Genomic DNA, 27,627 nt, shown 5'->3' on the forward strand with positions numbered 1-27,627 from the left:
TCGACAACCGCCTCCACACAATGTCGGCAAACGTAGCATTTCTTGGTGTGCTGGAGTAAGTACTTTTTACCCATCAGTGCGGTCTTCTTTCTCCCTCTTCCCATCACTGTCTCTTGAATGTAGCTAATAATAATAACCATCGTATTTGTTAAGCACTTACTACGTGCCGGGCACTGTACTAAGCACTGGGTTGGACACAGTCCCTGTCCCACATGGGGCTCATAGTCTAAATCCCCATTTTACAGATGAGGGAGCTGAGGCCCAGGGAAGCGAAGTGATTTGCCCAAGATCACACAACAGACAAGAGGAGGAGCCGGGATTAGAACCCAGGTCCTCTGACACCCAGGCCCGTATTCTTTTTCACTAGGCCGCGCTACTTCTTTTAATCATTTAGTACGTTACTGTGGTGGTGATGCTGTTTAACTTTCTAATTCTGGGTGGTGAAATACTCTATCTCCATATTCGGCATTGTGGACTTTATCATGTGCACTGAAATCTGCCCATAGCCTTCGGTTTATCAGATACAAACTTCCCTAACTCCTTCTACTCTAAGAGTAACAAGTGGTACTTGGTAAATTGCAGCACTAGAATCAGCAACAGGCAGCCCAGATTCATGTTTCAAATCGAGTATTTTCTGCCAAAAAAATGCTGAAAAATCCCCTTCTGTATAATGCCCTTAGAGAATTTGTCATTCTATTCTGCAACTGTTCCTTTCACCATTTTGTGCAGGAGACTTTGGGTAAAGGATCCCTTCAGCAGTTAACTGCGGTGTAGAAATTCGGCTGTGGGCCCACAGGTGTTTTGTTTTGTTTTGTTTCATGGTTTTTTAATGGAATTTGTGAAGCACTTACTATGTGCCAGGAACTGTACAGAGCACTGGGGGAGATATGAGCTAATCGGGTTGAACACAGTCCCTGTCCCACTTAAGGGCTCATGGTCTTAATCCCCAATAGACTGATTGATTGATTGATTGATGAGGGAACTGAGGCCCCGAGAAGTGAAGGGACTTGCCTCAGGTCACACAGCAGAAAAGTGGCAGAGGCGGGATTCAAACCCAGATCCACTGCCCCCCCAGGCCCATGATCTTTCCACCAGATCATGCTGCTTTCTCTGATTCTTTGATTTAGACTTGCCAGTAGTGGTTTGGGTGAGGGCAAAGTTGAATCTTTCCATCTGGAACTCTGAAATGAGCAATGAACTCTCAAAAAGCAGCATATTTAGCCTCGGTAAACGCACATTCCCTTCCTAAAACCAGAGAACACTGATTTAGTGGGTATTCTGCCAGTGACGGAGAGGTTGTTTGTGGCTAGGCCTTATTCCAAAGCCAAACACTTCGACTGCCCATATTTGAATTACTGTTGCAACTCAAAAAGCTACCGTTTCTACCCTCCAACTTGCATTTTTTAGCACCTTTTTCTGATGAGAGTGATACTGTCTTTCAAGTGTGAGTCTGTTCTCGAGTAAAAGTCACAACAGAGAACTGGGAAGTGGCAACGAGGGTTAGGAACCTCAGAGACAGAAATGAAAACATTGATAACAGAGGATCGCCGAAGATTGGGAAACATTAGTGATCAACTTTACTGGCTTCTCCCGGGTGCTTAGTACAGTGTTGTACACGCTGAAGCGCTCAGTAAGTACTACTGATCGATTGATGATTAATGTCTAGTTACCGTTTTCCGCTCCAGAGCGTCCATTTGAGAGAAAACTAGGTCAACCGATTACGTGGAAAATCTACGTAGTTAACTTCAGGTATGTTTTCTTACTCTCCGTTGGCTCTCCAACATAGCCCCTCTGTGACCCCACTAAAACAAGCTATCGGGGCAGTGGAATCCCACGGAATTCCCCCGGCTCATTCTAGTGGTTGAGGTTCTCGACAGTGACTGGTAAAAGAGGAGGATTGGGGGGAAGAGATGGAAGTTTGCATCAGTCAACCTCAAGAGCCACAGACACTTCCTTCTTTCTTTTCATCTCACCCACAGATAAGGGAGTAGAGTTTTCTCGTGATCTTTATCGATAATCCCCTCCCCTGGTCGCCTCAGCTGGTCGCCTTTCGGTGATGTTGCTAAGGTCTCATGGTTCAGCTCTGGGACCCCTTCTATTTTCCATCTTCACCCACTCCTTCAGAGAATGCATTCACTCCCACGGCTTCAACTGCTACCACCTCTACGCAGATGATTCCCAAACCTACATCTCCAGCCCTGATCTCTCTCCCTCTCCGAAGTCTCACATCTCCTCCTGCCTTCAAGACGGCTCTACTTGGATGTCCTGCCGTCACCTCAAACTTAATGTGTCCAAAACAGAACTTCTTTTCTTCCCAATTAAACCCTGTCCTCCTCTTGACTCTCTCGTCACCGTAGACGGCACTACCATCATTCCTGTCTCACAAGCCCGGAACCTTGACGTTATCCTTGACTCCTCCCATTCATTCCACCCACATATTCGATCCATCACTAAATCCTGTCTTTCCGACCTTCAAAACGTTGCTAAAATCCGCCCTTTCCTCTCCATCCAAATGCTACCATGTTAATCCAAGCACTTGGCCTTTCCTGCCTTGATTACTGCATCTGCCTCCTTTCTGACCTCCCAACCTCCTGTCTCTCCCAACTCCAGTCCATACTTCACTCTTCTGCTTAGATCATTTCGCTACACATTCAGGTCGCATTTCCCCAATCCTCAAGAACCTCCAGTGGTGTCCCATCCATCATCATCATCAATCGTATTTATTGAGCGCTTACTATGTGCAGAGCACTGTACTAAGCGCTTAGCACTGTACTAAGCGCTTGCCTCCGCGTCATACAGAAACTCCTTACCATCAGCTTTAAAGCAGTCGATCACCTCGCCCTCTCCTACCTCACCTCGCTACAACCCAGCCATATCTGCTTTCCCTCCTACTTAGACTGTGAGTCCCACGTGAGACCGAGACTGTCTCTGACCAACCTAATAAGCTTGTATCCACCCCAGTGCATAGAACAGTGCACATAATAAGCGCTTAACAAATACCGCAGTTATTATTAAGTGGACCCCTTGTTTTGGGAATGGAACGTGTCTACTAACTGTTGTACTCTCCCAAGCGCTTAGTGCAGTGCTCTGCAACAAAGGAAGCATTCAATAAATACCACTGATTGATTCCTTAATTTTATAACAAACTTTCCGCTTTGGCCATACTTGAAGAACCTTTTCTTAATGGTTTTGGCATTATTTGCAAGGGACTTTAAAAATCCCTTTTTGGCTTACTGAATTTCCAGTTTGCGCTTCTTTTTGGACCTTCTTGGGGTCTTCGGGTGAATTCTTCATTTCTGAAATCAGTCAATCAATCAATCAATCATATTTATTTACTGTGTGCAGAGCACTGTACTAAGCACTTGGGAAGTACAAGTTGGCAACATATAGAGACGGTCCCTACCCAACAGTGGGCGGATGGCTTTTGCTTCTGATAACCTCCTTTATTCTGCCAGGAACCCATTCGGGGTTTCTTTTTGTGTTTGCCTTTTTTTTTTAATGGCATTTGTTAAGCACTTATTTTGTGGTTAGACACTGTACTAAGTGCTGGAGTAGATACAAGCAAGTCAGGTTGGACACAGTCTCTGTCCCACATGGGCTCACAGTCTTAATCACCATTTTCCAGATGAGGCCCAGGGAAGTCAAGTGATTTGCCCAAGGTCACACAGCAGACAGTCGGCGGAGCTGGGATTAGAACCCGGATCCTCCTCGCTCCCTGGCCTGTGCTGTAGCCACTAGGTCATGCTGCTTCACGGGGGACATCCATGCGGAGAGGTCCTGGAGGCGAGAGGAAATGAGAGATTGCGGAAAAGGGGAGTGAGGACACGGAGCAAGAGAAGTAGACTTGGAAATCACCGGCATGTCTGTTTCTGTGTCTGTTTATTGTTATATTCTACTCTCCCAAGGGCATTAGCACAGTGCTCTGCACACGGTGAGCGCTCAATACACCGGACTGAATGAATGAATCCATAATTAGGGGGGTGGGAGGTCGAAGATGAAGAAGAATCAGTGAGAGAGACAGAGAAGCAGCGTGGCCTGAGGCTGGGATAGAGCTGGGGCTGGGAGTCAGAAGGACCTGAGCTCTAATCTCAGCTCTGCCCCTGGTCTCTATATAATAATAATAATGGCATTTATTAAGCGCTTACTATGTGCAAAGCACTGTTCTAAGCGCTAGGGAGGTTACAAAGTGATCAGGTTGTCCCACGGGGGGCTCACAGTCTTAATCCCCATTTTACAGACGAGGGAACTGAGGCCCAGAGAAGTGAAGTGACTTGCCCAAAGTCACCCAGCTGACAGTTGGCAGAGCCGGGATATGACCCCATGACCTCTGACTCCAAAGCCTCTGCTCTTTCCACTGAGCCACGCTGTCTCTATATGTTGCCAACTTGTACTTCCCAAGCGCTTAGTACAGTGCTCTGCACACAGTAAGTGCTCAATAAATACGATTGATGATGGTGATGATGATTTAAAAAAAAAAAAAAGACAGAGAAAGAGCAGCCAGAGAGGGAGGAGGTGCAAATTGTGACAGTGAAATCCAGGGCAACTGACCTAATTCTGAAAAGTCTTCACTGGGCTGGACTCATTCATTCAATCGTATTTATTGAGCGCTTACTGTGTGCAGAGCACTGTACTAAGTGCTTGGGAAGTACAAGTCGGTAACATATAGAGACGGTCCCTACCCAACAACGGGCTCGCAGCCTAGAAGGGGGAGACGACCAGTCATCTGAAAGTCTGGAAAAGCTCCCCGTGGCACGATGGCTAATATGTTTTACAGGAGGAGTTTGGGAGTGAGTGTGAGGGATTTGTATGTCAATAGGTGAGAAGAGGTGCATTGGGAGAATGTGAAAATAATAATAAATACGGTTGAACGAATGAATAATGATAGGTCTTTTTTTGTATTTGTTAAGCACTTACTATCATCATCAATCGTATTTATTGAGCGCTTACTATGTGCAGAGCACTGTACTAAGCGCTTGGGAAGTACAAATTGGCAACATATAGAGACAGTCCCTACCCAACAGTGGGCTCACAGTCTAAAAGGGGAAGACAGAGAACAAAACCAAACATTCTAACAAAATAAAATAAATAGAATAGATATGTACAAGTAAAATAAATAAATAAATAAATAGAGTAATAAATGTGTACCAACATATATACAGGTGCTGTGGGGAAGGGAAGGAGGTAAGAAGGGGGGATGGAGAGGGAAATAATGGCATTTGTTAAGTGCTTACTATGTGCAAAGCACTGTTCTAAGCGCTGGGGGGGTACAAGGTGATCAGGTTGTCCCACGGGGGGCTCACAGTCTTAATCCCCATTTTACAGATGAGGGAAGTGAGGGTCAGAGAAGTTAAGTGACTTGCCCAAGGTCACACAGCAGACATGTGGTGGAGCCAGGATTCGAACCCATGACCTCTGACTCCAAAGCCCGGGCTCTTTCCACTGAGCCACCTGGAAAGCTATGAGCCAGACAGTGAAATAAGCACTGAGGAAGATACAAGATAATCTGGTTGGACACATCCCATGTCCCACATGGGGCTCGCTGTCTTCATCCCCATTTTCCAGATGAGAAAACTGAGGCACAGAGAAGTGAAGTGTCTTACCTAAAGTAACAGGGCAGACAAGTGGTGGAGCTGGGATGAGAACTCAGCACCTGCCCCTTGTCATTGTGGTATTCATTAGGTGCTTACTATGTGCCAAGCAATGTACTAAGCCCTGGGCTAGACACAAGATGATCAGGTTAGAAAAGCAGCATGGCTCAGTGGAAAAGAGCACGGGCTTTGGAGTCAGAGGTCATGGGTTCAAATCCCGGCTCCGCCACTTGTCAGCTGTGTGACTTTCTCACACATTTCTGTAAAATGGGGATGAAGACTGTGAGCCCCACATGGGACAACCTCATCACCTTGTATCCCCCCAGCACTTAGAACAGTGCTTTGCACTTAATAAATGCTATTATTATTATTATTAATTAATTAAGCAGAGAAGCAGCATGGCTTAATGGAAAGAGCACGGGCTTTGGAGTCAGAGGTCATGGGTTCGAATCCCAGCTCCGCCACATGTCTGCTGTGTGACCTTGGGCAAGTCACTTAACTTCCCGGAGCCTCAGTCACCTCATCTGTAAAATGGGGATGATGACTGTGAGCCCCACACGGGACAACCTGATCTCTTTTTATCCTCCCAGCGCTTAGAACAGTGCTTTGCACATAGTAAGCGCTTAACAAATGCCACTATTATTATTATTATTATTATTATCAGGTCTCAGCTGGGGCTCACAGTCCAAGCAGGAGGGAGAAAGGGGATTGAATCCCCATGGATGAGAGTGGGGCCCAGTAGAAGCGAAGTGACTTGCCCCAGGTCACACAGCAGACAAGTGGCAGAGTCAGGATTAGAATCCAGGTCTTCTGATTCCCAGGCCCGGGTTCTGTCCACTAGACCATGCTGAGTGGGTACCATTCATTCATTCATTCATTCATTCATTCATTCAATCGTATTTATTGAGCGCTTACTGAATGCAGAGCACGGGACAAAAGTCCAACTAAATACAATTAGCAACAGTTTAGACTTTCCTTCACGTTTTTCAGGATTCAGTGCTAGAAATGGACAGGAACTCAAGTTTAGATGCCAGATCGTCCACTCAGACTAGCACACAGATCCAGTGAAAAGAATAATAGTAATAATGGTGTTGGTTAAGCGCTTACTATGTGCCAAGCACTGTTCTAAGACCTGGGGTAAATATAAAGTAATCAGGTTATCCCATGTGGGGCTCGCAGTCTTAATCCCCATTTTAATAATAATAATGGCATTTGTTAAGCGCTTACTATGTGCAAAGCACTGTTCTAAGCGCTGGGGTAGGTACAAGGTAATCAGGTTGTCCCACGTGAGGCGCACAGTCTTAATCCCCATTTTACTGATGAGGGAACCGAGGCCCAGAGAAGTGAAGTGACTTCCCCAAAGTCACACAGCTGACAAGTGGCAGAGCGGGATTAGAACCCACGACCTCTGACTCCCAAGCCCGGGCTCTTTCCACTAAATCACGCTGCCTCTCGAACCTGGGGCCAGGGAGCCAGAGGACCTGCGTTATAACGCTGGCTCTGCCACTTGCCTGCTGTGGGAACTTTGGTAAGTCGCTTCCCTTCTCTGGGCCTCAGCTCCCTCATCTGTAAAATGGGGACTGAGATTGTGAGCCCTTTTGGGACATGGACTGTGTATAATTTGATTATCTTGGATCTACCCCGGCGTCTAATATAGTGCCTCGTACATAGTAAGCGTTTAACAAGTGCCACACAAAAAAAAATCCCTTTGAAATTTCACTTGAGTTGTTGGCCAAAAATGCATGGTTGTCATTTATTTTTAAATTTGAATCCGAGACCGCAATCTGGTTGGTGAAACACACATCGTTCCAACCAAACGCCACCGTTGTGCGATTGTAGACCGGGACCTGCTATGGGGGACAGGGACTCGGTCCAATGTACTTCTATCATATCTACCTGTATATATGTATATATGTTTGTACACATTTATTACTCCATTTATTTATTTTACTTGTACATATTCATTCTATTTATTTTATTCTGTTAATATGTTTTGTTTTGTTCTCTGTCTCCCCCTTCTAGACTGTGAGCCCAAAGTTGGGTAGGGACCGTCTCTATATGTTGCCAACTTGGACTTCCCAAGTGCTTAGTACAGTGCTCTGCACACAGTAAGCGCTCAATAAATACGATTGAATGAATGAATGAATGAATAGTGTACTCTCCCTAGTGTGTAGTTCAGTGCTGTGCACATAGACAGGCTGAATGTATGAAACTATATCTCTTTCATTATTTCTAGACCACAGCTTTTGATTTACACAGCTAGACCCACATGAAATGTCCTGATGGTTTCTCCAAGAACCTGACATTTCAACTGGGGCAGAGTAACAGAAAACACATTTTCCGTAAACTTGCGGACAGGGTGGAATGCCTAGAATTCAGCCTGGTGCTGCGTATGGAACTCTTGACGGTGATCGGGGTTTTATTTAGGTAAATAAGGGCAGAATGAGAGCAGCCGTCACTTGCCTGCTTCGTCATGTCCCTTCACTAGTCTCATCTGCAAAATGGGAATTAAGACTGTGACCCCCCGAAGTGAAACATGGACTTTGTCCAATTTGATCGGCTTGCATTTACTTCAGCACATAGTATGGTTTCTGGCACAGAGTAAATACTTAAATAATATATACATATCAACAACAACAACAACAACAACAATCGTATTTATTGAGCACTTACTATGTGCAGAGCACTGTACTAAGCGCTTGGGAAGTACAAACTGGCAACATATAGAGACAGTCCCTCCCCAACAGTGGGCTCACAGTCTATGCACAAATATACACATATATACACAAATATATCAAATACCAAAAAAGCTTTAGAATTTCAACTTTTTCTCTCTCTATATATATAGATACAAACATACATATATATGTATACATACACATATATATGTATGTATAGGGAGAGAGAAAATCGACATCCTAAAGATGATTTGATTTTACTGTCATGGATCAGTGTGTCCAAGTAAATATATATATATATATATATATATATTATTCTATTTATTTTATTAATGATATGTATATATCTATAATTCTTTCTACTTAGACTGTGCTATTGATGCCTGTCTACTTGTTTTGTTTTGTTGTCTGTCTCCCCGCTTCTAGACTGTGAGCCTATTGTGGGGTAGGTATTGTCTCTATTTAATAATAATAATAGTAATGCCATTTAGTAAGTGCTCACTACGTGCAAAGCACAAGGTTACAAGGTGATCAGGTTGTCCCATGTGGGGCCCACAGTCTTCATCCCCATTTTACAGTTGAGGGAACTGAGGCCCAGAGAAGTGAAGTGACTTGCCCGAAGTCTCACAGCTGACAATTGGCAGAGCCGGGATTCAAACCCATGACCTCTGACTCCAAAGCCTGTGCTCTTTCCACTGAGCCACTTTGTCGAATGGTAATGATATTAATAATAATAATAATGGTATTTGTTAAGCGCTTACTATGTGCCAAGCACTGTTCTAAGCGCTGGGGAGGTTACAAGGTGATCAGGTTGTCCCACGGGGGTGCTCACAGTTTTAATCCCCATTTTACAGATGCGGTAACTGAGTCACAGAGAAGTTAAGTGACTTGCCCAAAGTCGCACAGCTGATAGTTGGCAGAGCCGGGATTCGAACCCATGACCGGTGACTCCAAAGCCCGTGCTCTTTCCACTGAGCCATGCTGCTTCTCCGTGGGACAATCAATGCATTTACTGTGTGCAGGGCATTGTTTTAAGCTCTTGGGAGGGTACAATATTAAGACAGTTGGTAGACACATCACAGTCTAAAGGGGAGGGCGAGCCGATATTGAATCCCCATTTTGCAGGTGAGGAAACTGAGGCACAGGGAAGTCAAGTGAGCTGCCCAAGTACTTTCCAAGCGCTTAGTACAGTGCTCTGCGCACAGTAAGCGCTCAATAAATATGATCAAATGAATGTATACACATGATAGCTAGATCTTTATAGATCTATAGAGAGAGAGAGATAGAAATATTTGTTCCACGCTACACGTTTGGACACACCGATCCATTCCTTGAGAGTAATTTAAAATCAAATATCTTTAGGATGTTGAATGTTTTTTTCATTGCATTTGTTAAGCACTAACTCTGTGCCGGGTACTGTACTAAGCACAGGGGTAGATACAAACTAATAAGGTTGGACATGGTCCCTGTTCCAAATGGGGCACGCTGCCTTAATAATAATAATAATAATGGCATTTATTAAGCGCTTACTATGTGCAAAGCACTGTTCTAAGCACTGGGGAGGTGACGAGGTGATCAGGTTGTCCCACGAGGGGCTCACAGTCTTCATCCCCATTTTACAGATGAGGTAACTGAGGCACAGAGAAGTGAAGTGACTAGCCCAAAGTCATCCAGCTGACACTTGGCGGAGACAGGATTCGAACCCATGACCTCTGACTCCAAAGCCCAGGCTCTTTCCACTGAGCCACGCTGCTTCTCTTAGTCCCCATTGTACAGATGAGAAGCAGCGTGGCCCAGTGGAAAGAGCACAGGCTTTGGAGTCAGAGGTCATGGGTTCAAATCCCGGCTCCACCACTTGTCAGCTGTGTGACTTTGGGCAAGTCATGTCACTTCTCTGGGCCTCAGTTCCCTCATCTGTAAAATGGGGATTGAGACTGTGAGCCCCCCGTGGGACAACCTGCTCACCTTGTATTCTCCCCAGCGCTTAGAACAGTGCTTTGCACATAGTAAGCGCTTAATAAATGCCATCATTATTATTATTATCATTATTATTATGAGGGAACTGAGGAACAGGCCCAAGTGGCGTGACTTGCCCAAGGTCACACACCAAACAGGCGGGATTAGAACCCAGATCCATCTGTGCTCTATCTGCTAGGCCACGCTGCTTCTTGAGTGTATCACAGCCGCATTTCTGGATCCTTTCTGCCTGAGGGACAGTATCCACAGTGTCAGAAATTTCACACGGTTCATTCAGAAGCAAACCTCATCTAATTTTCCTTGGTAGGAACCCCTTATCTCTAGATTTCCTGACTTGCATCTCCAAGATGCACCAACGATTCTCACAGAATTTGGTCATTAATTCCCCTAGGGTGACAAGCTGAGTCATTACACGCCAGCTAGTGTAATGCCTCACCACAGAACAGAAAATCGAAAATCATTTTCCTACTCCAGACCAAAATGGTCTCGGCTCTAAATAAATGTAGGTCATTAGAGAGAGACCAACATTCTCCGCTTTTTTTGTTTTGCGGGAAGATGGAGGCTGACGTCTCTCTCGCCCCTCTCCCCGGATTCCAGCCCAAATTTGGAATCGGATGGCACGAAACCGTCAACATTTCGCTACTCAGCTGGACAAGTTTGAGGGAAAATGCCTGGGAAAGTTTTTCCATCCTCCTAAGAATTAACAGAAGGCATTTTTCTGATCGCTTACGTTGCTGGATAAGGATCTCTCGTAGGGATGAACTGAATTTTGCCGGACAGAAAAATTATTTTCTGTGACCCGGTAGGAAGAGTACGAGCCCGCGAGCCAGGAGACCTGGTTTCTAAGCCCAGGGCCTCAGTTTCCTCATCTGTAAAATGGGGATTAGGACTGGGAGCCCCATGTGGGAAAGGGACTGTGTCCAACCTGATGATCTTGTGCCTAGCCCAGCGCTTAGAGCAGTGCTTGACACGTAGTAAGCATCCAATAAATACCGTCATTATTAAGAGTGTCCTGTATTGGCTGGAATATTGGGTCCCCTGGTTGGTGGACATGTAATAATAACAATAATAATGGCATTTGTTAAGCACTTACTATGTGCAAAGCCCTGTTCTAAGCCCTGGGGAGGATACAAGGTGATCAGGTTGCCCCACGGGGGGCTCACAGTCTTCATCCCTATTTTACAGATGAGGCAACTGAGGCCCAGAGAAGTGAAGTGACTTGCCCAAAGTCACCCAGCAGTCAAGCGGCGGAGGCGGGATTAGAACCCATGACCTCTGACCCCCAAGCCCGGGCTCTTTCCACTGAGCCACGCTGCTGCTCTACATGAACTCCTTTCCTTCCCCACAGCACCTGTATATATGTATATATGTTTGTACATATTTGTTACTCTATTTATTTATTTTACTTGTACATATCTATTCTATTTATTTTATTTTCTTAGTATGTTTGGTTTTGTTCTCTGTCTCCCCCTTTTAGACTGTGAGCCCACTGTTGGGTAGGGACTGTCTCTATATGTTGCCAACTTGGACTTCCCAAGCGCTTAGTACAGTGCTCTGCACACAGTAAGCGCTCAATAAATACGATTGATGATGATATGGCCAGGCTCAATAAAATCCAGGTTCGGGTCGGTCCCAGCCCCCAGAATAATAATAAAATAATAATAATAATAATAATAATAATGGCATTTATTAAGCGCTTACTATGTGCAAAGAACTGTTCTAAGCACTGGGCACCGTTCTAAGCACTGAGCCTTGGGGCACCACTTTTAGGACCATGGGCTGGGACATTTTACCCATTTATTTCTTCTTCACCATATCACGGGTGGGAAATGTGTCTGTTATATTGTTGTACTGTCCTCTCCCAAGCACCCAGTACAGTGCCGTGCACACGGTAAGCGCTCAATAAATACCACTGACCGCCTGACTTCATCACACGGAGCATAAGCCGCTGAAGGAGACGGGTTCGAGTCAGGCCGACTCCCAGAATACGCTGCCCTCCAGGAGAGACAGGTGGGGTCATAGAGGTTACTTTCAAAATTGGGGGGTCTACGTTGTAGCGGAAAAAAATTCCACCCTAAGTAGTGCAGAAAAACTTGCGGACTCAGTTTCTAGGCATTTAATGTCGAAAGGAAGGTTAGAAGAGTTTGGTTAACCTCGCCTCAGTACGCTATGGTAGAAGATGGCTTCCAAAACCAGTACTATCATTCTTTTCTGGGGAATTCACTACGTTTGAACTTTTTTCTTTGAAACCCTTTAATGAATAAAATATTCCTTGATCCGACGATACAGAGCAGTACTGTCATAATTTTCAAACTTATACCAAGCATCGGGCGTAAACACTGTACTAGCACTTGCGAGAGCACAATTGTCTCCCCCTTCTAGCCTGTGAGCCCGCTGTTGGGTAGGGACCATCTCTAGATGTGGCCGACTTGTACTTCCCAAGCGCTTAGTACAGTGCTCTGCACACAGTAAGCGCTCAATAAATGCGATTGAGTGAATGAATGAATGAACATTCAATGTGATTAATTCATTCATTAATCGTATTTATGAATAAATTAATGAGCTTTCGATGTGATTCATTCATCCATTCAATCGTATTTATTGAGCGCTTACTGTGTGCAGAGCATTGGACTAAGCGCTTGGGAAGCACAAGTTGGCAACATCTAGGGACGGTCCCTACCCAACAGCGGGCTCACAGGCTAGACATAATAATGAGGGCATTTATTAAGCGCTTACTATGCGCAAAGCACTGTTCTAAGCGCTGGGGAGGTTACAAGGTGATCAGGTTGTCCCACGGTGGGGGCTCACAGTCTTCATCCCCGTTTCACAGATGAGGGAACTGAAGCCCAGAGAATAATAATAATAGTAATAATGGCATTTATTAAGGGCTTACTATGCGCAAAGCACTGTTCTAAGCGCTGGGGAGGTTACAAGATGATCAGGTTGTCCCACGGGGTGCTCACAGTCTTCATCCCCGTTTTACAGGTGAGGGAACTGAAGCCCAGAGAATAATAATAATAGTAATAATGGCATTTATTAAGGGCTTACTATGCGCAAAGCCCTGTTCTAAGCGCTGGGGAGGTTCCAAGGTGATCAGGTTGTCCCACGGGGGGGCTCACAGTCCTTATCCCCGTTTTACAGATGAGGGAACTGAGGCCCAGAGAATAATAATAATAATGACATTTATTAAGGGCTTACTATGCGCAAAGCACTACTCTAAGCGCTGGGGAGGTTACAAGGTGATCAGGTTGTCCCACGGGGGGGCTCACAGTCTTCATCCCCGTTTTACAGATGAGGGAACTGAGGCACAGAGAATAATAATAATAATAGCATTTATTAAGCGCTTACTATGCGCAAAGCACTGTTCTAAGCGCTGGGGAGGTTACAAGGTGATCAGGTTGTCCCACGGGGGGCTCACAGTCTTCATCCCCGTTTTACAGATGAGGGAACTGAGGCCCAGAGAATAATACTAATAATTGCATTTATTAAGTGCTTACTATGCGCAAAGCACTGTTCTAAGCGCTGGGGAGGTTACAAGGTGATCCGGTTGTCCCACGGGGGGTGGGGTTTCACAGTCTTCATCCCCGTTTTACAGCTGAGGGAACTGAGGCCCAGAGAATAATAATAATAATAATGGCATTAATTAAGGGCTTACTATGCGCAAAGCACTGTTCTAAGCGCTGGGGAGGTTACAAGGTGATCAGGTTGTCCCCCGGCGGGGGGGGGGGGGGCTCACAGTCTTCATCCCCATTTTGCAGATGAGGGAACTGAGGCCCAGAGAATAATAATAATGGCATTTATTAAGAGCTTACTATGCGCAAAGCATATTGACCTCCTTGCTTGTAAATTCGCAGAATCCTCCTTTGACTGGGACCCTCATGGGATATCGATCACATAAACGCAACAAATGGTCACATGGAATCCAACCATAAAAATCATCAGTACCGCCTTACCTCCTTCCCCTCCCCACAGCACCTGTATATATGTTTGTACGTATTTATTACTCTATTTATTTTATTTGTAAATATTTATTCTATTTATTTTATTTTGTTAATATGTTTTGTTTTGTTGTCTGTCTCCCCTTTCCAGACTGTGAGCCCACTGTTGGGCAGGGACCGTCTCTAGATGTCGCCAACTTGGACTTCCCAAGCGCTTAGTACAGTGCTGTGCACACAGTAAGCGCTGGGAAGGAATGGTCTGTATCGGTTGCCGGTTTGTATTTTCGAAGCGCTTAGTCCAGTGCTCTGCACACAGTCAGCGCTCAGTAAATACGATTGAACGAAAGGAACTGAGGAGAGCCAGTAGAAGAGAGGCAGCGTGGCTCAGTGGAAAGAGCCCGGGCTTTGGAGTCAGAAGTCATGGGTTCAAGTTCCGGCTCTGCCAATTGTCAGCTGTGGGACTTTGGGCAAGTCACTTCACTTCTCTGTGCCTCAGTTACCTCATCTGTAAAATGGGGTTGAAGACTGTGAGGCCCCCGTGGGACACAACCTGATCACCTTGTAACCTCCCCAGCGCTTAGACAATGCTTTGCACATAGTAAGCGCTTAATAAATGCTATTATTATTATTATTCTCTGGGCCTCAGTGCCCTAGACTGTAAAACGGGGATGAAGACTGTGAGCACCCCCCGTGGGACAACCTGATCACCTTGTAACCTCCCCAGCGCTTAGAACAGTGCTTTGTGCATAGTAAGCCCTTAATAAATGCCACTATTATTATTCTCTGGGCCTCAGTTCCCTCATCTGTAAAACGGGGATGAAGACTGTGAGCCCCCCCCGTGGAACAACCTGATCACCTTGTAACCTCCCCAGCGCTTAGAACAGTGCTTTGCGCATAGTAAGCACTTAGTAAATGCCATTATAATTATTATTCTCTGGGCCTCAGTTCCCTCATCTGTAAAACGGGGATGAAGACTGTGAGCCCCCCGTGGGACAACCGGATCACCTTGTAACCTTCCCAGTGCTTAGAACAGTGCTTTGCGCATAGTAAGCGCTTAATAAATGCCATTATTATTATTATTACTCAATCAATCAATCAATAAAACGTATTTATTGAGCGCTTAGTTATTATTACAGTTCCCTCATCTGTAAAACGGGATGAAGACTGTGAGTCCGCCCCCCCCCCCCCCCAACCGCGCCATGGGACAACCTGATCACCTTCTGTATATATGTTAGTACATATTTATTACTCTATTTATTTATTTTACCTGTACATATTTATTCTATTTATTTTATTTGGTTTATATGTTTGGTTTTGTTGTCTGTCTCCCCCTTCTCGACTGTGAGCCCACTGTTGGGTAGGGACTGTCTCTATATGTTGCCAACTTGGACTTCCCAAGCGCTTAGTCCAGTGCTCTGCACACAGGAAGCGCTCAATAAATACGATTGAATGAATATTTATTACTCTATTTTACTTGTACATTTTTACTATTCTATTTATTTTATTTTGTTAATATGTTTTGTTGTCTTGTCTCCCCCTTCTAGATTGTGAGCCCGCTGTTGGGTAGGGACCGTCTCTAGATGTTGCCAACTTGTACTTCCCAAGCGCTTAGTACAGTGCTCTGCACACAGTAAGCACTCAATAAATACGATTGAATGACTGACTGACTGAATGAATGAATCAGTACCAATTGTACATATCTATTCTATTTATTTTATTTTGTTAATATGTTTGGTTTTGTTCTCTGTCTCCCCCTTCTAGACTGTGAGCCCACTGTTGGGTAGGGACTGTCTCTATATGTTGCCAACTTGGACTTCCCAAGCGCTTAGTCCAGTGCTCTGCACGTAGTGAGCGCTCAATAAATACGATTGAATGACTGAATGAATCAGTACCAATTAATGGTTGCCCATGGTAACCATCCCACCACTCCCTCAGAGGCTTATAATGAGCCCACTATCAGCTGCGCATGCGCGACTGTATGCAAATCATCCTTCCCACAGCCGGGGGGGGTCACGTGGTGACCATCAAGCGCCTTCTAAATTCACGGGGCGGGGCTGCCCCGAGAGCGGTGACGTCATCGGTTAAACCCCGCCCCTCATGGACAAAACTCTCGCGAGACTTTTTCAAATGACCCGCGCTTTCTTCAAGGCCTGCCAAGGCAGCTTCCAGGTTACTACGTTTCCCCTGCTTGCTGGGTGAACCCCATTCATCTTATTTGATAATAATGATGGCATTTATTAAGCGCTTACTATGTGCAAAGCACTGTACTAAGCGCTGGGGAGGTTACAAGGTGATCAGGTGGTCCCTCAGGGGGCTCCCAGTCTTCATCCCCATTTTACAGATGAGGGAACTGAGGCACATTCATTCATTAATAATAATAATGATGATGGCATTTGTTATTTTTGGCATTTCACCTCCTCCAGGAGGCCTTCCCAGACCGAGCCCCTTCCTTCCTCTCCCCCTCGTCCCCCTCTCCATCCCCCCATCTTACCTCCTTCCCTTCCCCACAGCACCTGTATATATGTATATATGTTAGTACATATTTATTACTCCCTCCTTCCCTTCCCCACAGCTCCTGTATATATGTTTGTACATATTTATTACTCCATTTATTTATTTTACTTGTACCTATCTATTCTATTTAATTTTGTTAATATGTTTGGTTTTGTTGTCTGTCTCCCCCTTCTAGACTGTGAGCCCACGTTGGGTAGGGACTGTCTCTATTTGTTGCCAACTTGTACTTCCCAAGCGCTTAGTCCAGTGCTCTGCACACAGTAAGCGCTCAATAAATACGATTGATTGATTGATGTATATATGTTTGTACATATTTATTACTCTATTTATTTTACTTATACATATCTATTCTATTTATTTTATTTTGTTAGTGTGTTTGGTTTTGTTCTCTGTCTCTCCCTTTTAGACTGTGAGCCCACTGTTGGGTAGGGACTGTCTCTAGATGTTGCCAACTTGGACTTCCCAAGCGCTTAGTACAGTGCTCTGCACACAGTAAGTGCTCAATAAATACGATTAATTGATTGATTAAGCGCTTACTATGTGCAAAGCACTGTTCTAAGCGCTGAGGAGGTTACAAAGTGATCAGGTTGTCCCTCAGGGGGCTCACAGTTTCCCTCCCCCTCGTCCCCCTCTCCATCCCCCCGTTTTACCTCCTTCCCTTCCCCACAGCACCTGTATATATGTATATATGTTTGTACGTATTTATTACTCTATTTTACTTGTACATATCTATTCTATTTTATTTTGTTAATATGTTTTGTTTTGTACTCTGTCTCCCCCTTCTAGACTGTGAGCCCACTGTTGGGTAGGGACCGTCTCTATATGTTTCCAACTTGTACTTCCCAAGCACTTAGTACAGTGCTCTGCACACAGTAAGCGCTCAATAAATACTACTGATGATTGATTGATCCCCATTTTACAGATGAGGGAACTGAGGCACATTCATTCATTCAATCGTACTGTGTGCAGAGCACTGTACGAAACGCTTGGGAAGTACAAGTTGGCAACATATGGAGACGGATTTTACTTGTAGATATTTATTCTATTTATTTTATTTTGTTAATATTGGGTTTTTTTGTTGTCTGCCTCCCCCTTCTAGACTGTGAGCCCGCTGTTGGGTAGGGACCGTCTCTAGATGTTGCCAACAGTGTAGCTCAGTGGAAAGAGCCCCGGCTTTGGAGTCAGAGGTCATGGGTTCAAACTCCAGCCCTGCCAATTGTCAGCTGGGTGACTTAGGGCAAGTCACTTCACTTCTCTGGGCCCTCCGTTCCCTCATCTGTAAAATGGGGATTAAGACTGTGAGCCCCCCATGGGACAACCTGATCACCTTGTAACCTCCCCAGCGCTTAGAGCAGTCCTTTGCACATAGTAAGTGCTTAATAAATGCCATCATCATTATTATTATTCTCAAGCGCTTAGTACAGTGCTCTGCTCACAGTAAGCGCTCAATAAATACGATTGAATGAATGAACAGTGGGCTCACAGTCTAGAAGGGGGAGAAGAAGAGAAGTTAAGTGACTTGCCCAAAGTCACACAGCTGATGGTTGGTGGAGCCGGGGGTTTGAACCCATGACCTCTGACCCCAAGGCCCAGGCTCCATCCATTGAGCCACGCTGCTTCTCTAATATTTACCACCTTTTCTGCAGTACTCTTGATTGCTCCTCTAATATTTGCCACCTTTTCTGCAGTACTCTTGATTGCTCCGGTCGGATCCAATGGCTTTTTCCAGGTGAGCCCTTTTAAACTCCTTCCTTAACGCTGAAAATCTCTTACCGCTCTTAAAGTTGGAGAAACCTTGAAGGTGGGGGGTGTTGTTCTCTCCAACCTCTCATTCATTCATTCAATCGTATTTATTGAGCGCTTACTGTGTGCAGAGCACTGGACTAAGCGCTTGGGAAGTCCAAGATGGCAACATCGAGAGACGGTCCCTACCCAACAGCGGGCTCACAGTCTAGAAGGGGGAGACGGACAACGAAACAAAACATATTAACAAAATAAAATACATAGAAGAAATATGTCCACAGATACCATGCTCTGCGCTAAACGCTTTCACAGCTTCATGTTCTTCCGGGGTATAGTTGTTGATCGCGTAGCAGAAACGCTTCACAGCTTCATGTTCTTCCGGGGTATAGTTGTTGATCGCGTAGCAGAAACGCTTCACGGCAGAATCTATCAACAAACACTAAACTAACCCTCTGGGAGGAGCAGCATTTAAGACACTTGAGAAAGTTACTGTTGAACAAGTTAGGATGGTATTCGAACAAGTCAGACGCAAAATAAAAAAAAGCACTCGTTATGTAAACCATTCTATCAATTAAAATGAATAGACAGCTCAGGTTTTGGCCAACATCACACTTAGCTTTATTTATAAAACAGTATTTGCTACCAGAAGAGTAGAAAGTGGAAAACCAAAACTGAAAGTTGTATAGACAAAAAGCTCATTTTCTGACATTTAGAATTTAAGTGCAAAGGGAAAGAAAATTACACACAATTCAACCACATTTCTTCCTTTTCACCTTAATTCCTAGTGACCTGTTCTGAATATTCACTGCCACATCTCAAATCTATGGTAGTACACCACTCTTTACTAGTGGAATGGGAATTCTTTCCAGTGAAAATGCATCTATATCTCCCCGTGTGTCCCAAGAATACTCTTTAACAGGTTGAGCAGACTGAAATGCTTACTGTAAAAGAATATCCCCCCTACAGAAAAAAAAATACTACACCCTGAAATTCCTTGGATTAAAAAAATACCGTACAAACAGTATCCAAAAAAAAAAATCCAGGTGTACAAATCATTATTTTTTGTTCCAAAAACCTTCTTTCCTTCTCTGAGCCCGAGCCAGAGTCTGAAGAGCCAGAAGGCTAGAAGCTGCAGAGTGAGCAGAGATCTGGGACAATCTGTCATCTGTAACACAAAGAATTTCAAATATTACATTTGTGATTTTTTTTTAAATAGTATTTAAGTGCTAGGCACTGTACCAAGTGCAGGGGTGGATTCAAGCTAATCGGGTTGGACACAGTCCATGTCCCACGTGGGGCTCACGGTCCTAATCCCCATTTCACAGATGAGGAAACTGAGGCCCAGGGAAGTGAAGTGACTTGCCTAAGGCCACACGGCAGACAAGTGGACTTCCAGGCCTGAGTTTTATCCACTAGGCCAGGATTGCCGGGTGAAAGTTAGTATAATATTTATTTAAAGTATTTATTTAAAGTATTTAAAGTAAATGGCAAAAGCACCAATCTTTGAGTAAATCAGTCACAACCGATACTACCTATCCCTTTTAAAAATAGTTAGCATAGTTCCCCAAATAGTTTTAGGTTTCAAAAGGATACAATTTCATATTAAATCAGTATTTTCCTTTGCATTCCAACAGGTCCATAAGCGCTGCTTTCCAGAGTCCAAAGACCACCCCTACCTGCCCTAGGCAATCCTGCCCCAGCCCATGATTTTCCTGGTTTAATCCAGAAATGTTTTGGGGGTTATTTTCCTAAAAACAACACGCATGTTCTAATGTGTATGGATATAAGCAAATATAGCATGGATGTTTAATATCAGAAGGCCACCCGTGGCGAGAAAACCATGCTTCTGAGTTTGAGATCGTAGCCCATGGTTAAAGTTCCTGACTTGAAACAAGAGTTGGAAAAGACATTTTTATTAACGAAATGAGTGATATTATTTAAGCGCTTACCAATTGCAGAGCACTGTACTGAGTGCTTGGGAGAGAATATACCAGTGGGGGATTAGACATGGTCCCTCCCGCCGGAGTGGGGGGGTGAGGGGAGAGGCTCCTAGCCTAAGAAATAAGATAAGGAAACCACCACATTTACTCACAGAATTGCCCCGTCCTTTTTGTAAGGAGGAAATACGAGAATTTGTTTTCCTGCCACTTAATCGTAGACAGTATCAGCCCCTTGGAGGGGGCTGGAGGGGCAGGAGGGTGAGGATGAGAGACAGAGCAGGGAAGGGTTTAGTTAAATTGGGGTTAGCAAGGGCAGGGATGGGGAAGCAGATATAGAGAGAGGGTGGGGATGAGGGCATTAATTCCGAGTGACTTTTGCATGCTGTATTTGGGAGAGGACAATATAAGAAACAGAAGCAACCAAGTATACAATTCCTATGTGGGACAGGGACTGTGTCCAATCTGATTTGCTTATACCCACCCCAGTGCTTAGAAAAATGCCTGGCACACAGTAAGCGCTTAACAAACACATTAATTGTTTTTAAAATACAAACAAGTACCCTCTTACCATGCTCTTCCTTCTCTCCTTTCTTCTCTTTTTTTCCCTCTTGCTCCCTCCACTACTAGACTTAATTCCCCTCATAACAGCTCCTCCCCCTTTTTTTCAAAGTAATATTTGCTAAGTATTTAGGCACTATAGCTTGTATCTACACCAGCGCTTAGTAATCAGGATGGACACCGTCCATACCCCACATGAGGCTCACAGTGTTAATCCGCATTTTGCAGATGACAGAACTGAGGCACAGAGAAATTAAGTGGCTCTCCCAGGGTCACGCAGCACAGTGGCGGAGCAGAGATTAGAACCCAGGTCCTCCGACCTCCAGGCCCGTGCTCTTTCCACTAGCCCACGCTGCTTCTCACAGTTAGATTTCTAAAGCTCTGCAAGAATTCAGAATGGGCCCACAAAGGAGGTGTGAAGTATAATGATATTTAAGAGGTTTTCTTCCCCTGTAATGAACGTATCTTGCCCTCAATTTTCAACCCTTCACTTACAAACGCCTCTCATTGGCTTAGTCCTTTAGCTTTTTAATAATGATAATTATTATTATGGTATTTAAGTGCTTACTATGTTCCAAGCACTGTTCTAAGCACTGGGGTTGATACAAGGTAAGCAGGTTGTCCCACATGGGGCTCACAGTCTTAATCCCCACTTTACAGATGAGGTGACTGAGGCCCAGAGAAGTGAAGTGGCTTGCCCAAGGTCACACAGCAGTCAAGTGCCAGAGCCGGAATTAGAACCCACATCCTCTGACTCTCAAGCCTGTGCTCTTTCCACTAAGCCACGCTGCTTTTCACTTTTTCAGTAATTGTAATAGACTGTACTAGAGAAACAGCGTGGCTCAGTGGAAAGAGCGCGGGCTTTGGAGTCAGAGGTCAGGGGTTCAAATCCTGGCTCCGCCGACTGTCAGCTGTGTGACTTTGGGCAAGTCACTTCACTTTTCTGGGCCTCAGTGACCTCATCTGTAAAATGGGGATTAAAACTGTGAGCCCCCCGTGGGATGACCTGATCACCTTGTAACCTCCCCAGCGCTTAGAACAGTGCTCTGCACATAGTAAGCGCTTAATAAATGCCAATATTATTATTATTATTATTATTATTACTTCTCTGTGCCTCAGTTCCCTCATCTGTAAAATGGGGATTAAAACTGTGAGCCCCCCGTGGGATGACCTGATCACCTTGTAACCTCCCCGGCGCTTAGAACAGTGCTTTGCACATAGTAAGCGCTCAACAAATACCATCATGATTATTATTATTTACATTTTTCAGCAGGCTATGGCTCAACTTCAATGCCGATGGAATGCACAAGAGGGCGCTCACACACCAGCACTGCCGACTGGACTCAATCAATCAATCAATCAATCGTATTTATTGAGCGCTTACTGTGTGCAGAGCACTGGACTAAGCGCTTGGGAAGCCCAAGTTGGCAATATATAGAGCCACTCCCTACCCAACAGTGGGTTCACAGTCTAGAAGGGGGAGACAGAGAACAAAACCAAACATATTAACACAATCAATCAATCAATCATACTAACTGAGCGCTCACTGTGTGCAGAGCACTGTACTAAGCGCTTGGAAGACTACAGTACAACAGAGTTGGTAGACATGGTCCCCGCCCGCAACACCCTCACGATGTACATATTTATTACTCTATTTTATTTGTACATATTTATTCTATTTATTTTATTTTGTTAATACGTTTGGTTTTGTTCTCTGTCTTCCCCTTCTAGACTGTGAGCCCGCTGTTGGGTAGGGACCGTCCCTAGATGTTGCCAACTTGGACTTCCCAAGCGCTCAGTACAGTGGTCTGCACATAGTAAGCACTCAATAAATCATCATCAATTGTATTTATTGAGCGCCTACTGTGTGCAGAGCACTGTACTAAGCGCTTGGGAAGTACAAGTTGGCAACATATAGAGACAGTCCCTACCCAACAGTGGGCTCACAGTCTAAAAATACGATTGAATGAATGAATGACTATCGAGGGATGGCTGAAATTGTTCATAGGCGCTGGAGGGAAATTCGTTTTTGCTCCCGAAAGTGTAAGGGAGAAAGATATGGACAGAGATCGATTCCCGTTTGGGAACGACACAAGTTGACAGTCTGCTCACAGTAAGCGCTCAATAAATACGATTGATTGATTGATTGCTCTGAGGATCGCCACTTCGCAACTGCCGCTTCTATAGAATGGACAGTGTTACCAGCCATTTCATTCAATCGTATTTAGTGAGCGCTTACTGTGTGCACAGCACTGTACTAAGCGCTTGGGAAGTGTAGGTCGGCAACATACAGAGACGGTCCCCACCCAACAACGGGCTTAACGTCTAAACCTTTCCCAGGTTTAATCAAATACCTTCATCGTTACAAGGTTCGTCACGCCGTGGTAACTGGAAATGGGAGGGTATCCTTGGACTCATAAGATTTCCTAAAAGAAAAACGCAGAGAACGGACGCGTTACGGGGAGGGAATGTATCTGCTGATTGTTGCGTTGCACTCTCCCAAGTGGTTAGTACAGTGCTCTGCACTAAGCGCTCAATCAATACAAGCGATTGATTGACATTGTTCGGACTCTAGGCTTTGGGCGGGGATTGTATCCGTCAACTCCAGTGTAATGCACTCTCCTAAGCGTTTAGTACGGTGCTCTCTGCATAGGAAGCAACAGATAAATACCACCGTTGGACTGCCATAGAAAGCCCAGTTCTGCAGTAAAACATCATCATCATCATCAATCGTATTTATTGAGCGCTTACTATGTGCAGAGCACTGTACTAAGCGCTTGGGAAGTACAAATTGGCAACATATAGAGACGGTCCCTACCCAACAGTGGGCTCACAGTCTAAAAGGGGGGTTTAATGAAAACAGGTTTTCATTAAACCATCCGGCTCAGAGAAGCAGCGTGGCTCAGTGGAAAGAGCCCGGGCTTGGGAGTCAGAGGTCATGGGTTCTAATCCCGGCTGTGTGGCCTTGGGTAAGTCGCTTAACTTCTCTGAGCCTCGGTTACCTCATCTGTAAAATGAGGATTAAGACCCACGTGGGACAACCTGATCACCTTGTATCCCCCCCAGCGCTGAGAACAGTGCTTAGCACATAGTAAGCGCTTAACAAATGCCATCATCATTATTATTATTAAGTCCAATGGAAGAACTAGGGAATGACCTTCCACAACACAAATCTGGTGTACAGAGATTCACAAGTGGACACAGGTAGATTCACATGTTGGCACAAGTAGATATGATTCATTCATTCAATCGTATTTATTGAGCGCTTCCTGTGTGCAGAGCACTGTACTAAGCGCTTGGGAAGTACAAGTTGGCAACATATAGAGACGGTCCCTACCCAACAACGGACTCACAGATTGTGCCCACCCACGGCATCAGTCAACGCTTGATGCTGCTACACTTTCCAGCCTCTGCCTCACCCTGTATACCGTGCAGTGCAGCACGACTAGTATTTCTTCAGTCAATCGATAGTATTTCTTGAGCACTTAACGTGCGCAGGGCACTGTACTGAGCGCTTGAGAGAGTACAACACGACAATATAACCGACCCGCTCCCGGCCCACAACAAACTTACAGTCTAGAAGGGGAGATGGACGTTATAAATGAATTACGGATCGGTATAGAAATGGGGCTGAGGTGGGGCGGTGGAGAGAATAAAGGGTGAGGCAGAAGGGAGTGGGAACTGTGAGCCCACTGTTGGGTAGGGACTGTATATGTTGCCAACTTGTACTTCCCAAGCGCTTAGTACAGTGCTCTGCACACAGTAAGCGCTCAGTAAATACGATTGATGATGAGTGGGAAAAGAGGCGATGAGGGCTTAGTCAGGGAAGGTCTCTTGGAGGAGATGGGCTTTCGGTAAAGTTTTGAAGGTGGGGAGAGTAAATTGATATGAAGAGGGAGGGCGTACCAGGCCCGAGGCAGGACGTGGGCGAGAGGTCGGTGGTGCGATAGATGAGATGGAGATACAGTGAGTAGGTTGGCATTAGAAGAGCAAAGTGGGTTGGGTTGTAATACGAGAGTAGCATGGTGAGGTAGGAGGGGGCAAGGGGATTGAGTGTTTTAAAGCCAGTGGTGGGGAGTTTCTGTTGGATGCAGAGGTGGATGGGCAACCAGTGGAGGTTCTTGAGGAGTGGGGAAACGGGGACTGAACGTTTTTGTAGAAAAAACGATCCGGGCAGCAGAGTGAAGAATGGAGCCTTGTGAAGGTTGACCGGACAGGATTGAGCGAGAGATTGAATACGGGGGTTGAAGGAGGGAGAGGAGTCAGGGATAACGCCAAGGTTATGGGCTTGTGGGACTGGAAGAGTGACAGTGCTGTCTACAGTGACGGGAAAGTCAGTGGAAGGACAGGGTTCGGGTGGGGAGATAAAGAGGTCCGTTTTGGATAGGGAAAGCTGGGATCAGAATCCATGTCCTTCTGACTCCCCTGCTCTATCCAGCAGGCCACACTGCTTCCCCATCCGACCTTCCCTTGCAACAGGAACAATGTTCCCGTCTGCGGATCCGCTTCATTCATTCATTCGTTCAGTCGCATTTATTGAGCGCTTACTGTGTGCAGAGCACTGGACTAAGCGCTTGGGAAGTACAAGCTTCAGGCCCAGAATAATCTGACCGAGCGGTTTCCCCAGAAAGCCCAGGCCTCAGCCCCAGTCTAGGACAACCAGCTTCCGAAGACGAGCGAGGGGACCATCACCGTTGTGTTGAAACTCCGGATCCCGAAGGGACCCTCGGATGCGTCGAGATGGATGCCGGGGAGACGGAGCCCGGGGGGCCGGCGGTCTTGAGGTGGGCAGAGGGGCTTCGGCGGACCCGGGTGCCTCGACCTCCTCCCTCAGGGGAAGGGGATCCACTGTTTTCACCCCGGCAGTTGGAGAAGCGGCTACCAAGACGTTTTCTTTCTAAAACAAAACACGAGGCCTGGGCTGAGCTTTGCCCTGTTTTTGTCAGACAGACGCAGCGGCAGCAGAGCCGGGGGGAGAGCATCATCATCATCATCATCATCAATCGTATTTATTGAGCGCTTACTATGTGCAGAGCACTGTACTAAGCGCTTGGGAAGTACAAATTGGCAACATCTAGAGACAGTCCCTACCCAACAGTGGGCTCACAGTCTAAAAGGGGGAGACAGGGAACAAAACCAAACATACTAACAAAATAAAATAAAATAAAAAGAGCAGCAGGGAGATCATCATCAATCGTATTTATTGAGCGCTTACTATGTGCAGAGCACTGTACTAAGCGCTTAATGGGGGTTGGGAGATGGGGGTTGGGAGAGGAGGATCTGGGCACTTGCTACGTGTAGTACACTCAATACCGCACCCTTGGGAAGCAGAGACTCAAGAAGCAACACATTCCTTGTCCACAGATAATAATAATAATAATGGCATTTGTTAAGCGCTTACTATGTGCAAAGCCCTGTTCTAAGCGCTGGGGAGGATACAAGGTGATCAGGTTGTCTCGCGTGGGGCTACACATAGCTTCCACTCAACTGGGAGAGACAGCTAGAGCATCATCATCATCAATCGTATTTATTGAGCGCTTACTTTGTGCAGAGCACTGTACTAAGCGCTTGGGAAGTACAAGTTAACATATAGAGACAGTCCTTACCCAACAGTGGGCTCACAGTCTAAAAGAATCTTTACATCTGGAGGGGGGCCAAATCAAGAACTGAAAAGACACATACAGCATCCGAGGGCTGAAGATGGGGTGAAATAATAATAATAATACCGGCCACGGACTCCACCGGAACCAAAATATGACCAGCTTAAAGCAGCCTAGTGGAAAGAGCCCGGCCCTGAGAGTCACCTGCCTGCTGCTTTGTGACCTTCCCCAGGTCACTTAGCCTCTCTGTGCCTCAGTTTCCTCTTATGGGAAATCAATCAATCGTATTTATTGAGCGCTTACTGTGTGCAGAGCACTGTACTAAGTGCTCGGGAAGTACAAGTTGGCAACCTATAGAGGCAGTCCCTACCCAACAGTGGGCTCACGGTCTAAAAATAAGGATTCAATACTAGTTCTCCCTCCCCTTTAGACTGGACCCCATGTGGGACAGAGACTGTGACCAACTGAATTATTTGCATCCATCCAAGTGCTCGATAGATAGTAGGTGCTTAAACACCACTACTGTTTTTATAATTAGCCATTAGTCCCGGGTTCATCCATTACCTGGTCCAATTAAGGAAGGGTAATGGGAAGGAAAAACTGGCACATTCTCTAGGACCAGGACCAGACAACTTTCTGGAACATTAAGAAAAACACTCCTTAGAATAATCTATCATTAGCATTGCGTTCCGCTAATTAAAGCATCGAAGCTATCAATTAGCTTACGAGAAAGGATGCCGTTGAGCCAGAGAGGTGAATTCAATTTAATGATGAGCCCTGAAAACAGGAATTGAATCGAATCCTCTTCCGGCACGTGTAGTACACTCAATACCGCACCCTTGGGAAGCAGAGACTCAAGAAGCAACGCATTCCTTGTCCACAGATAATAATAATAATAATAATGGCATTTGTGAAAATAAACATTTACGCCAACCCAAACAGGGCGACTTCCTTGTTCGTAAGCCCTTGATGTTTCCCGTAACTCTCTACCAAGCTCGGGGAAATGCAAGATAAGATCAAAGTCCTGTTTCCCACTGAGGCTCACGGGGGAGAAGATCTCGTTCATCCATTTTACAGATGAGGAAACTGAG

General features: G+C 45.4%; 1 protein-coding gene across 1 annotated transcript in view; it reads right to left on the reverse strand.

Moving 5' to 3' along the window:
- Nucleotides 1-19,042: 19,042 nt before the first annotated feature.
- The window catches only part of MDM1 (Mdm1 nuclear protein), a 36,042-nt gene continuing 27,457 nt past the window's right edge, over nt 19,043-27,627 (reverse strand). Inside the window, exons 13-15 of the mRNA XM_038756560.1 lie at nt 25,629-25,833; nt 23,291-23,362; nt 19,043-19,603 (exon numbers count right to left, since the gene is read on the reverse strand). Of these exons, the coding sequence (XP_038612488.1) occupies nt 19,494-19,603; nt 23,291-23,362; nt 25,629-25,833 (387 nt within the window). The 3' untranslated portion in view covers nt 19,043-19,493. The remainder of the gene's footprint in view (nt 19,604-23,290; nt 23,363-25,628; nt 25,834-27,627) is intronic.

This window comes from Tachyglossus aculeatus, chromosome 14, assembly GCF_015852505.1.
Source record: "Tachyglossus aculeatus isolate mTacAcu1 chromosome 14, mTacAcu1.pri, whole genome shotgun sequence".
Classification (NCBI taxonomy): Eukaryota; Metazoa; Chordata; class Mammalia; order Monotremata; family Tachyglossidae; genus Tachyglossus; species Tachyglossus aculeatus.